At 41.0% G+C, this 14,261-nt stretch overlaps 1 protein-coding gene across 4 annotated transcripts in view; it reads right to left on the reverse strand.

The window, feature by feature from the left end:
* Window positions 1-231: 231 nt before the first annotated feature.
* The window catches only part of RAB11FIP4 (RAB11 family interacting protein 4), a 130,380-nt gene continuing 116,350 nt past the window's right edge, over window positions 232-14,261 (reverse strand). For all 4 annotated transcript variants that reach the window (XM_056339492.1, XM_056339500.1, XM_056339507.1 and 1 more), the window contains 9 exons: window positions 12,997-13,032; window positions 11,987-12,086; window positions 11,468-11,571; window positions 10,816-10,956; window positions 10,186-10,267; window positions 9,781-9,918; window positions 9,109-9,267; window positions 8,624-8,767; window positions 232-6,878 (listed from right to left, as the gene is read on the reverse strand). In XM_056339492.1, coding sequence (XP_056195467.1) covers window positions 6,762-6,878; window positions 8,624-8,767; window positions 9,109-9,267; window positions 9,781-9,918; window positions 10,186-10,267; window positions 10,816-10,956; window positions 11,468-11,571; window positions 11,987-12,086; window positions 12,997-13,032 — 1,021 coding nt within the window. In that variant the 3' untranslated portion in view covers window positions 232-6,761. The remainder of the gene's footprint in view (window positions 6,879-8,623; window positions 8,768-9,108; window positions 9,268-9,780; window positions 9,919-10,185; window positions 10,268-10,815; window positions 10,957-11,467; window positions 11,572-11,986; window positions 12,087-12,996; window positions 13,033-14,261) is intronic.

A 14,261-nucleotide genomic window follows, 5' to 3' on the forward strand; every position in this document is an offset into this window, starting at 1 on the left:
ATGTAAAGCATTTTACCCTCTCCAAGGATAGTCTATGAACAGGTAATGCTATTTCTCTTTCCATTTCAATGGGTAAAGTAAATCACTTGCCTACTCCCACAAAAATAATCCCAGAACTGAAGTTAACCTGAAATGGGCAACGTGTTCAAATGAGATTTTGACCTGGTGTCCATTTCAAGTATAACACAAAACAAATTGGCTTTAGTGTGAATAAAAACTATAATCACCAAGTTAGGACTGTAACTTTTAGTTAGCTGTTTTATTGTTTTGAATTAAGCAAAACCAACAAGTGGATGGAAATCGTCTCATAACAACACTTGAACAAGAAATCTGGGGAGTGTGTGTGTGTGACATTCATTGCCTTACAAAAGAGACCAGCCATCTGACACAACATTTCTAAAAGAAGACAAAGAACTGCTAATTATGTAAAATTTCATTTGCTACGTAATTTAGACCATGACCTAGTGCTTCTAAAAAAACCTGTACAAAATGAGTATTTTTTACATCTCATAGGCACATGAATACAAATCTGATCTATTTTATATATACACATGTACATTACATGAAAACCAGAGATGAAGATCAAATGAAAAGGTGTATATAAAAAGTGCCCCAAACGGGAGATAAAATGTGAAAATAAAATGTATTCTTCACAACAGAGAAGTGAAAGGCACAAGTACTAAAATATGTAACCATGCAAAAAATATAAGTACAGCAACAAAGCAAAACAAATGGCTCCCACAACTGATTTTACAGTAATTCTCAAAATATCTCAGTATTTAAACATACATCAGTGCAAAATTTACTGCCCTGTAGCACACTAGTGTTCACATTGTATGATATTCTTTGTTCCCCTTCTGACTTCCTTTCTCCAAAGCCAGAATAATTCAGCTACAGATAAGGTATTTAATAAAACGGGGCCGATGCTGGGTAGTGTAAGAAGATCAGTGCTCTGTCTGGGTGGAAGAGTAACTGCAGCCCTCCTGCACCCCCTACCATCTGCATATTGAACGTGTGCCTGCCAGAACAATCACCTCTGTGCCCTTCACCAGGGCACAACGGGCTTTACGGAGGCTTGCCAGGGTGAGTATCACTGCTGAGAATGGTGATGCAAAAGCTGACAGCTCAGATATCACAGTTGTACCACTAAGAACACCTACATAAAAGAGAGATACAGGTTCTAGGGGTAGGTATCCAAACTATACCACAGAAGTCCATGTTTGTTAATATATGTTCTCATTAGGTTTAAAGTTTAAGTAAAAAGTAACCTCGCTCTCATTATATGTTTGGATAGGTACTACTCTCGCAGTTGAACAAAAGTTGGAGACTTAAGCCAGTAAGCTAAAAAAAAAAAAAAAAAGTTTAAGAACACAATGTAGCCTGTTAGCTGGCTCCACACTGTGGCAAACTATGGTACAGTGACCCTAGCTGCAGATGTTTCTGTCATTATCTGTAAGGTATGCTGACTAGGCTGAGCTAGTAGGGCTGTGCCTTGCAGTGTCCAAGCACAGCATGCAAGTGGATAGCTACAGAGAATCAAGGCAAAACTTATGGGGACATCCCAATGATCCCTTACCTGGATGGACTTCAGGATTATTCACCCCATGTGCTTCCACACAGTGAGATTCGGCTACAACATTTTGCCACATAGATGGGACACCAATTGTTTTCAGAACCACACAAAACGCACAGACAGAACTGGCCTGGTATAAAGACAGGGCTAAAATTCTTTGCTGCAGTAGCTAAAGCCAAACTTAAGCAAACTGATCCTCCCATCTGCTCAAAGTGGCTGCTCCAAGGTACACAGACACTCTGATAGTGGGCACAGTGGCTGGGGACAAGACCGAGGATGCAAATGTCAGCAAACATATACTGGGGAAGAATCCCACAAAGAAACAACTCTCTTGCACATGAGAGCAACTCCCAGTGCATTAGGCAGGATCACAGGATTCAGACCAAACACCTACAGCAATCCTTATCAAACTCTAAAGGTACATGCAGAATTTCATTAAATAAGAAACCCAGACATGCCACATGCTTCAACAGCAAACTGCTCCTAGGATCGATATTTTGAGTTGAAAAATAGTGAGAAAACAACTCAGAGGATGCTGCAAAGGAACCAAATGCCAGCAACTGTTGAACTATATGCTTTGAAATCAGCTGTGTTACATCACCTGTCATGCCTTTTTGACAATGTTCCTCGATAACAAATGACATAACGAGAATACAAGCATTGCTACTTATAACAGAACCAATTCAGGAACTACTCAGTTAAAGTTTAAGTCAAATTTTCACTTAAATCAATATAAGCCAAGCCACTGATTTGGCAAGTGTTTGATCAGCTGCTACTTCCTTCCTTCCTTGGAAAAAATCCCTCAGAGCACACCATACAGTATTTGTTTTAAGAGAAAACCACTGTATATTCACTGCCATTAAAGAAGAAAAAAAAAGTATTCATTTATTTGTAAATTCTAGTTCTTCGATTCATCACATGTCACTAGCACTATGATGCAGAGACCGCTGAACAATGACTGATGTAGCAGGCCACAATGTATGTTTATATATTAGCTTCCAAGCCCTCAATTGCTAACCAGATTAGGGAGCCTAAATACCATAGGCCAAAATCCTTTCTGGAGAGTAATGCAGTTCTACTGAAGTAAATGGAGCACTGCTGCCTTCAGACAGCAAAATATTTGTTGATACACGTATCTTTCAGAATTGATAACGCTGTGTTCAACTCCCTACAGAGCTGGCTGAGAAACATCTGAGTTTCTCCCAAGACTGTAACAGGAAAGTTGGCAGCAAAAGTGTATTGGATTATTTATTTTTAGACTTGCTACAAATTTGCATATTAAAACCTCTTTAAAAATAGATGGGATGGTTACAATTTGCATTTGCCACTGTTGCACTTCAAAACATGACAAAAAACTCAACAGCTTGAGTCTTTAATAGAAGTTATTAAAAAAATCTGAAAAGTACTCCTTGGATGTCAAGGTAGTTTTGAATCAGCATCACACTCCAAAACCAGAACTAGGCAGCAGCTGAAGGTTCATGTCTGGAGGGAAGCAGCCAACATTAGAAAAATCTTGAGACTACATTTCAGGTACTCTTAAGTGCAGGTTCTGAAAGAGGTATTTTTTCTGCAGCAGGTTGTATGTGGGATTAGCCTGATGGACAGCTTCTAGCCAGAAGCAAGTAATTTTTTTTTTCACTGTACAAAAATACCTGCAGTGGTTTGCAGCTGGTTTGACTGTAATACCACTTAGCTTTTCATAATCTACAGTAGAATGAACTAAGGAGCAGGTCAAGATACAGTACCTTGGATTGTGTTTGCACCCCTAAGGGTTAAATGAGAAGCACAGGTTTGACACAACAATGTTCACTGCGTTTGAGTATTGCTAGAATGCGATGATACCACATTTCTGTGTTTGATGTTATTTACCCAGAGAAGCGAAGCCATTGTTCCACCAACAGTAACAGACACAGCCTGCAGTTCCCCAGCTGGCTGTGAGCACAAAGGAAACCCACAGTAAAGTAGTAAGAAATTTACCAGAGGACACTAAAACTGGTGCCTCCCTATCTCCCACATCTCCTGTCCACTCTGCCAATGTGTCTGACACTTGATCAAAACATACACTCTCCGCAGCGTCGATATCAGATTACTCTTCTCTCTTCCCCAATGACCCATCAAGTGATCCCTTATTACTGAGTTACCTGGCATGTCATAAAACGTGACAACTCTTCTGGGATGGAAGGGTTCTCCAAGGCTTAGACTGCAAGACAAATTGGTCTAGTATTTGTAGTTACTCAGTCTAAGAATGCGATTGCTAATTAGTATTTTTAGTAGGTAGATATAGAGAGAAGAAAATGTATCTGCCAGTGAAATGCCTCTCTCACCTCCAACTCATAGCAAGTACCTGGATATGTATTTGAACAATAACAGAAAGCAGCACTACACCAAGGGCACCACAGGAGCAGAAGTATAACTCCTTTATGCAATAAAACAAAGCTACAAACACCACCAACATGGTGGTAAGGCAACTCTTCAAATGCAAACACTGGAGCAAGGAAGAGCTTCTAAATGCTAAAAGCGGATGGGTACACAGGTAAACAAGAAGTCCGGCAAGTCTTAGAAAATCCACTGCTGGATAACCTTGGCTAGAATACCGCTTTCAGCCAGATTTAATGACTATTTGTCACTATTTGTGACTGTTCACCTCTTACATATAATTACCTGCACAGAAACTTGGCTATCGCTACAGTCCTGTCTTCTGTTCATGTCCACGGGCTCTGTGGTCTCAGTGAAATAAGCCAGGCTCTCTGCTTCCCAAGTGCTCAGCATAACTCTCAGTGAAACAGTCCTCAACATTTGCTGATGTTCTACCTAATGGGAATGGGGCTTAGATTATTAACATTTTGAAGCCAAGTCCAGTTTACTTAAAAATATTTAGGGGAAAACATTCAGTTACCAGTCTGACCTGCAACAGCTTCACTCACATGCACCATGCAGAGGGACACGCCATCACTAAAGTGCAGGTGAAGAGTCCTGTAGGCAGCGTACTGTAAGTAGCACCACGCTGGCTTAACTGTTCCTCTCCTACCTTCTGGGCAGCACATCCAGAAGCAGCTACAGGTGGGAAAGGCGCATGCATGCGGTGTCCATGGTGTTCCACTGCTTCTCCACAAACAGAAGCTGCTGCAGTTTAGCACAGGACATTTTACACCAGCCCCAGGTGACAAAGGAGTAGTTTTTAAATCCCTTCCTCCAGATTATCCTAGAGCCTCAGGAAACCAGCCCCGAGACATCACTGTTTGAACAAGACTGTACCATCTCTCCCAGAGCACTTAAGTCTCAGAGACATCTTTGTGTGCTGGGGTGTTGTGTCCAATAATTATTCCTCTGGTCCTTTTCACTTTCCAGTTACTTCACACCGGCCTAATGCAGACCATAGAAACAAACTGGTTTTATTTTCTTGCCTTCAAGAAAGCCTGATTTCAGTACTTCTCCGCTTCCCATGACTCCAGTAACACATCACTGAAGGCAAGAGCACAGAGATTGCAGAAAAAAAAAATATATATTTACATTCATAATGAATACGTGTTTATGTATTCAAATTCAGGAAAAATGCATCACATGTACACACCAAGATACATCAAGAGAATACGAGGGGCAAAAGACAGCAAGAAACACACAGAAAAGCACAGTCATTCTACTGTAACGTTCTTCTGGGGAGTGTATTCAATAGAGGAAACATCTCTATGCACTGGGGAAAGCCAGATAATTGGGCCTATTTTTCTGTGCCAGTTGGTGTGAATTAAAAGTGTCAAATTTTTACTTTAAAAAAAGTGCATGGAATAAAAGGGTTTTTTTAGCATTCAACTAGCCAAACAATTCCATAAGCTCCTTATATAAGCTACATTATTAATTAAAAAGGTCCTAGCCCTACAGTACACAGATCCTACTCAGGAGAACACAGGACATGTTGAAGTCCACCCCTATTTAAGGCAGCATTTAAGCATTCACTCAACTTTAAAGCTTATGTCCTGTCCCACTGACTTCTATGAGCAGTCACAGTACACATTTAAAGTTAAGCACCTGCACAACTGCTCATCTAAATCAGGATGTTCCCTATTCAGAGTTTTAGGTATGCATGTGTGTACTCAGTCTAGACTGGCAACATCTGCAAGACTAAGCTCTTTTTCTTTTTACTGCCCTATAGGTAAAAGTCACTCCACATCAGACTTCTCTCCACCACTGTGTTAGGACCCAGCCAGTCCTCTCCATAGCTTGCCCATAAAATGTCTATCTCGGGTGGGAAAGCAACTCAAGACATAATTTCAAGGGCTGCTCGTCCCACTAAAGTGAGTTTTTTTTTTTTTTTTTTTTTTTTTTTGTAAGAACTGGAATGTCTTCCTTCAGTGAAATTGTTAAAACTAAGGGTGAGGGGAAGGGGAAGGATCTCAGAATTCACCTTAATGGCCCACAATAAACCCCTGAAAATAGGGGAACAGATTTGAAGAGCTTCTTAGCCTCATTGCTACAGGAACCCTGACGTAAGAAACACACATGCGCATACACGCTGAAGAGCGGGCTGGCTCAGAGCATCCCAAAGCAGGCCTCAAAGTGATCTCGCATAAAAAGCACTTTGTGCTGACAGTGGCAAACAAGTGGAGGGTGATTTTTCACAAACAGCAACAGTTCTACAATATCTTCCTCTTCTTCCCTTTTACTTGGTGTCCTTCCTTTTCCCCAAAGTTTGTTTTTATCATCTTATATGTGGTTTCAGTACTAAAACTAAATCAGATAGGAAATTACACAGTCAGCACCAGTCAGGAACTGAACCTGGGTATGCTAATTGGTTTGTGGTACCCAAATTCCTGGAAGAACGAAAGAACAATTCTTGCTCCTAAAGTTAGGGCCACATCCATATGTTTCCATTGTCTTTTTTACCTTTACAACTAGAGGTAGAGTCATTTTGTCCAGTATCTAAACCAGCATGATCCAGTTATATTGTTATTACATTAATATACAGTATCCATCTTATCACAAGTATTGAAAGTGCATGGAAAAAGTCTAACCAAGCCAATCCAATGACAAATAACAGTGTACCAAACATCATATAAACACACCCGCGCACCCACACTCACACGTAGTGTATATATATATTTATAGATTAATTTACAGTATCAGAGTGTTGTTTAGATCCAGTGGCATGTGCAGAAATATCAGGCAGTTGCTGCTTTTTCTTCTCACATTCTCTTCAGTTCTTTATTTCCAAGATAGATGGGTTGTGGTCCAGGATTGCCAAAATGATCTTGTCCATATACTGTCGCAATCTGTAGTTTATCTCTTCCTGTTCTTTAAGGGCTTCCATGAGCTGAAACGTAACATTTTGAAGTTACTCTTGAAATATTCTCACTAGTTTACATAATAGCATGAAATTCAGACAGGTGAGAGACCAGTGCCTGCTTGGGATCACCAAGTCCTTCTGTGATAGGTATTCTACCTCCAGCTCCTCCCTGTATCTGTATTGGAAACAATCTGTATGTTAAAGACCTTTACTGTTACAGAAGGATCTTTTTGGCAGGTTGTTTGAAATAAATTCCTCATCAACCTCCTGCATCCACACCGTGCGCTGAGATGAGGGAGCTCATTCAAGAGCTTCATGACAACTTTTTTTCCTATCTACTGAAATCTGAAGTACATTGCATGAAAGGCTGAACAGAACAAGGATTTCAGTATTTTGCACTGGAAACAATATGGGCTCCCTCTGTACCATGTGCATACTCTCTCAAAAAACTCCCAAACAACACAGCTACATACTCCTCAAGAACAACCCAGTGAATATTCTATGTTCTATATTAAATACATGTGTTTCACTAAACCTTTGAGCTGTGAAAGGCCCCTCAGACTCTCCAAAGACGAAGACTGCTTGCTTTTATACTCTGCATGCTTAATGCCAAACTGAAAAAACTGCCCAGGACTGCCAGAACCCCAGATTCTTCTAAAGCTGATGTGATTTAGGTGTCCATTTTCATTAGCCTTCATAGAAGTCCCACCCTGAATCTGCAGTTTCTTACCTTCATTTTGATTATACAGGACAAATGGCACAATAGGAAAAGTCTGTGCCGGTCTGTGAGGTTTACTATGCCTGGGCCACAGCTGTACAGCACTCCTTCAGAGGAGTGCTGAGCATTCCTTGCATGAGCCGGAGTCATGAGATTCAGAAGGAGAAATAAAGATTTTTCTTGACAATAGCAAAAGCCCAATTTGCTTTCACCCGATTAGAGTTCGACAATTAAACAGCCTTCCTTCACAGTGCTCTGGTTCAGGCAGAAACTCAAGCACACACTTCAGGTCAAGGGACTGCACAGGACCTAAGGCTAAAAGGGTCATTCAGGTACAGGCTGGGTAAAACAGTCTGGCTCAGGACCCCTCTTGAAGAAGAAATGGGAAGTTCTGTCCAGAAGTAGTAAAGCATAAAAGGCAAACAATTATTTTCATCTCCTTTATCACTAACCTGTCTTTTTCCCCTGGGAGCTCTTACATGGCCTGATCTCACGATCTGTCCTAGAGCTTAAAGGAAGCTATACCAGCTTGACTCAGCCCATATACAAATGGGTCTCTGATAATATCTTCCAAAGCATTATCAGACTATTATTTGCACACCACCTATTTTTGCCAAGAATTCAGCTCTGCTACAGGGAATATATAGGTCAAATTTAGATCTAAGTGCAAGTTTGTTACTGAAGGAACTTAGAACTAAATCTAGAACACAAAGTATAAACTTAAATGACTAGCTATGGTAATTTCTGTATGAAATTAATGTCATAATATCACAATACCCTGTAAGATAGAAGATGTTAAAATAAAACCATTATAAAGCACTTCACCAAGATTCTAATAATGCCAGTATTTTGAGACACACAAATGGAAGAGCTATATTAAAAGCAGCATCCAAAACCACTTAGATTTAAGGCAATCTTCTAACACACTTGATCTGCAAAGCAGATTTTTTCTGTTGTTCATTTGTCAGCTTCAGATAGTTCAACCTTGACAGTTAATTACACCGAAAAATGCATATTTTTGGATGCAGTACTTGATTTAAGAAAAGCGTATTACCTCATCTCTTGATGCAGAATCAATTTCAGCAGCCAGTGACTGGGCTTTTGTTTGCGTTGCAAAGAGATTTTTAGCTTCATAAAGACTAAGACTTAGGATCTGTCCATTAAGATCATCATTTTGGTCACGAAGTTTCTGATTCTCCTATTTAAGGATGAAGAGACATTGCTTTTAAGTTCTTCCTAGCAGGCTTCATTAAAAAAATAAATTTTTAAAATCACAGGTAGCTTGGATGGCATACGGTAAGGCTGCAAGTTTGCAAGCTAACAGCAACTCTCCTATCAGCACTGACCAGTCCTCCTTGCCTGAATCATAGATGTCTCCTATGTGCACAATTTACATCACCTGCAAAGAAGTCCTTGTCAGATGCAATGCAGGTCTTGTGCTTATGTGAGAATCTAAACACAGTGCGCTAGAGGTTGCAGGTATAGACATTTTTCAAAACAGTCCTGTATACATGGATCAAGAGGCCCTTCCCTGCTCACCTGCTTCAGCCGTTTTATTTCGTGCTCCATTTCCACCTCTCTGGTTTTGGCATTGAATTCGCTCACGCTGGATGAAGAGCTTCTCCCACGTCCAGGACGCTCACATTCCAGCTTGTACAGCTGCAAGTGCTCCAGTTCCTTCCGCAAGTCTTCAATGAGCTGTGGGCATGCAAGCAGGCCATGTCTCTCCAGCCCCTGCACAACCAGACCTCCCTGTACGCACCCATCTCTGTGCTGCACCTCTGTACTCTGACACAAGCTCTCTGTGAGCCTGGTTGAGGCCGGACAGTCCTACAATACAGCCACATGCTCTTCTACGGAAGCCCAGTTCACTTAAACCTCTTGAAAGCTGAAAGTGGCTCTGGTTTCTAAGCTTCATGTCTGAGCGGTATAATTCCCCTTGCAAACATAGTAAAGGAAATGCTAGGGCACACATTCAAGGCTGCAAGTTCTCAAAGAGCTGTAAACCCTTTGGGTCAGGGATTGCCATTTATCAGATATTCTTGCAGCATTCATTGCACTATGGGTACCCCTCCCATAGAAACACAATCCAGTAATACATTCGCTGGATATTGCATTTCCAGTGTTCATTCTGCCTGTCCATTCTTTTCAGATGGGCTTCCATGCAGATGAGATGCCATTGCCTGGTCTTACACCACTCCTGACACCTACCTCCTGTGTGGCTTCCCTCTCCTTGTTAAATTCCAGTCTGTTCTGCCGCAGCTTGTCCATCATTCTCTTGTACAAATCCATCTCATCCTTCAGTCGCAGACTAGTGTCTTCCAACCTATCTGACATGCGTTGCCTTTCCTAGAACAAATGGGGAACTTCATAGCTAGCTCGTAAGTGCATGAGCCATCTTCAGTTTTACAACACAAATCTACAGACACAGCTGGTCCTAAGGCTGGCATGTGTCTCAGGGCATTCCTGCCACTAAAGGTAACCAAAGTTCCAATTCCATTAGTCACCTCGTTTAGGGAAGGCAAACTAAAGAAGATGGGTCAACCACTATATGAGTTTGCTCTTACACAAATCAAGGTACTGTTAAATTGGTCAAGCACACAGGAGTTTTGTTACCTCATCTAATCTCTCAGTTTGCGATTTCAGTCGTGTGACAGTGCTTTTCAGCTCACCATTTTCTTCTTCCAGTTGCTGAACCCTGCGTCAACAACAAAAATCCTACAGCAAATGCCTCTTCAAGAATGCAGACACACAAAACAGCATGCTTTAAAAAGTCATTTCACTTGCACTTGATAAAGAGACCAGACAAGACAGTCCTTCTAATCTTAGTATTTTTTAATCACAAGCTACTGTGTGCTTTTTGTTTGTTTTTAGGGCCAAAAATGCTAGACTGACCCTCAGACTGTTATGCTTCTAACAACAGGTATCTAAAAAGAATTAAGTATGAAGAAACAATTGCAGACACAAGTGTTTGCTACAGCTGGTCACAATTCCCTCCTTGAATCCATGCCAAATACCCAGCTAAGCTGTCTCCATGGGCCACGTGGATTAAAGCATTAATGTAAAGCATCCTCCAAGCTTTTGGGCATTAGACATGCAACTGCACAGCTACTCTACCGAACTACTAACCTGTAACCATCTGTGCACTGTCTGGTTGTGAACAGCCTACATTTCCATGCAAAGTAAAATGAAGAAAAGAAGAATTTTTACTCTGTTCTGACTGGGTGGCACCAAGATGTTAGTTACCTTGTATTTAGCAGTTCAATTTCAGTGCCCTTCTCTTTTTCATACTTGCTATATGCTTCTCTATGTCTCTTTATCTCTTCTTCCAGGGTCTGTTCTGCTGATGTTTCTTGGTCTTTCAATAGTTCTTCCAGCTCATGAACTCTAAGGAAACCAGATCTCATTAACAGCTTTACAAGTACTTTAAAAAAACAAAAGCATGCAGCTTCACTGCTTCTCCCTTTCCTCCCCATTCCTTTATGTCATTCTACTTCACCACCTTTGCTAGCATTTAACCTCCTCTAATATCTCTCATTTAGAATTAAGTAGTATCAGTTCATCTATTATTCTTTCATTCTCTGTCTCAAGAAGCTGGGACTATGACCCAGCCTTCTGTCTTGCTATGTGCAAGAAAAACAAACCAGGGGCAACCTGTCTTGTAAGAGACAAGTTTCCTCTGTACAAGTCAGTAACATCTCTGTACTAAGAAACTTGCTTGTAAGGCCTCTGCTCGCTGAAAATAATCCACTTGGATTTCTCTGATAAAGCCTTCTTTTACCCGTCAGCACTGAGGCAGAAGAATTGGTCATAGTCTACAGGTACAGCTGCTCCTTCCCTACAACTCTGTTCTTGCTTTGCTCTGACATGGCAGAGACCTGGCTCCGTGCTTTATTACCTGTGAACTAGCTGTGTGTTCTCTTGTTTCAGCTTGCTCTTCAGGTCACCATTTGTCAGGCTATCATTCTCCAGTTCTGTCACCTTTTTTTCTAGGTATGTTACCTGGAAGGGGGCATGGAAAAGAATTGAGAGTTTGAATCTAACTTTAATACATCCTTTCACTGTTCCTAACTGGCATCTAGCTACGCTACCCTTTTTAAGGGGAGCATATTTCCCTGCAAATTCACCCAGTGATGAAATCAAGCTCCGAAACTTTGAGTTGCCCAGACCCTGCATTTTCCTTGAAGGCTATCAATGTAAATATACAGTAAAGAAGTAACACAATGCCTAGGTGTGTACTTGCACAGTTATTGCATTTTTGTGAAGCGAAGTCACAATATTAATGAAATATTAAGGATGTTTTCAATGAGCTACTTCAGATCACTGGCAACTGTGAGCAAGAGAGCTTTGTCAGTTGATGCATGTCTCCAGCAGGATTCTGCTGGGTACAGTAACCTTAGTGCACACAGCTCCTCACCTTTTCAGTGATATCGTTATCACAGGAGTCTATACTGTCTCTGAACAGGTCTTCTGTGCTGCCATTACTGCTGCTGAAGTTACTGTTGTGGAAGAGTTGTCTGAAAGATCAGAAGGGTAGTTATTTTACTTGATGAGGATGAAGGAGAAAGCCTGGGCACTGTCTTATAGCCTGGCTTTGCACTTTGAATGTCTGATGCTAAAATCTGTGTAATCATTTCAGTGACAATTACAATTGTTGAAGTCTTACAAGGGACTGGTAACTAAATGAAGTCATACTGAGCACAATAAATGACGTTAGTTCTAGGGTTCTTTGTTGCTTTTGATAGAATCTGCCACCAGCATTAACATAGTTTAAAAATTACTCAGCCTTATTCACACTGCGTAACTGAGTTGTATTTGCCTTATTAGAAACTTAAAATAAGGCCACCACTGCACACTGGTTGGTACAGTTAATCTAGAAGATTTCACACAGTAAAAACTTATTTAAGAAACAGAAAAAAGGAAGTATCAAGCAGTTACCACTATAGATTTGTGTCAAATACACAACACTGGAGTTCATCTAAAATATTCTTGAAACTTAAAGCCCTCCCCAGCCCAGGGCTGGTTCATGCAAAGGAAGATTACAGTTCTCTAAGTCCTTTTTAAAGGGATGCTCTTGCTTTCCTTTGCATTTTGGCAACAATAACAAAAAGGGCCACATTATGAGGGTGAAAGAAGCAATAGCTGGACTGGTGGAATAGCAGTATAAACGGAAGAAAGCTGGCAGACAAGAAAGCAACTATCTGTGTTCTGAACAGAGCTCTTTCCAGTTCAGGGGCCTGCTTCAAGACTAGCAGTGACTTCAGTACTCTGTAACATCTCTATCCAAATACAGGCCCCTTCCCTGAGAACTTGTCTTGGTATATTTTTGTTTTCTGAAACTTATTCCTCCTCTCCCTTCCCACCCCCACTTATGGAATTGTTACAGCTGATTCCACATGTATTCATAAAAAAGTTGAAGACTCTTACCTTCCAAAAGCTGTGCTTGATATTTTCCTGTTAGGGCTACATGGATACAGAGGGAATGATACAGGAATTAAACACTTATTTGAGTGTTGGATTCAATCTTAAACTTCGGCTGAATTGCACAATGAAACATAGTATTGACTTTTTTAGCAGAGTAAGAAAATGATTCCGTGAACAGTACTATTAGGCAACTTAATCAAAAGCTGCAGTTACCAACAACATTAAGATGAGTGGAGCCACAAATTACTGTGATCATTAATGAGTCAATTTGCAAATACTGTTATATTTAGCAGAGATTTGTCAGTGTAAATCAGAGTGAAACTAACATTAGAAACACCACAAAGGGACACTGAGTTAGTGATGGACATTTATTCTGGATGCCCAGGTTTTAGATTATTTTATAAACAGTTTATCCTTCCTCATAATGCTTCCCAGTTCAGCACAGGAACTGAGACGCTTCCTTTCCATTTTTACAGTTCCCTTTTGCAGCCACAGGCCGGTATTACCTAAATGAAGGACTAGACCTCAGACAAAAGCACTCAAACCAAATCAAAATATCCAGCTGCATATCTTGATAAGAGAATGTCTCATCTCTGTGTGCAGCACACAGACCCACAGCTCTTTGTCAGAGCATTGCTCTCTTTCAGCCAGGTACGTATAGCCTCACTCATAAAATTACCAATGCTCCAGCTGGTCACGGTCTGGGTGTTAGCAGACTCCTTGCTAGGGCAGGAACATTGTTCATATCAAATACTATGCTGCTGTGTCATCAAGAGAAGAAGCAGTGCAGTGCGCTCTGTGCCAAGGACTATGAAGACAGGCAGGATTTACATTCAGTTTCTAGGGGGAGCTAGAAGCCCACCAAAATAATTCCATCAAAAACCTTAGATGATTGTTGTAAGCACTGGATTCTTTCCAAGTGCTCAGTACAGTTTAGAAGTGGATGAAGTGGCAGAGATAGAAGTGTCAGGAAAAAGCTGAAATTGCACAGAACCCCAAAAGTAACTTCTGCCATAGGACTCATTGTTTTTCCAAGTTCCCTTGAGGACAAAAAAATTCCTACAGGAATGAAGTACCTCTGCTGACCAACAGCTTTAGGAGAGGCCTATGTAAGGTTGCATGCATTAGCTAAGGATCTGCCAGGTCACTCCTTCCCACCCGGAGAAGAGTAGCTAACTGTAGATCTGCACTAAGCTGCACAGCAGACCCCAATTCCTGAGAAAAAAATCCTGGAAATAGCACTCTCACTCTGCAATCAGGAGTCCATT

Source organism: Falco biarmicus, chromosome 1 (assembly GCF_023638135.1).
Source record: "Falco biarmicus isolate bFalBia1 chromosome 1, bFalBia1.pri, whole genome shotgun sequence".
Taxonomy (NCBI): domain Eukaryota; kingdom Metazoa; phylum Chordata; class Aves; order Falconiformes; family Falconidae; genus Falco; species Falco biarmicus.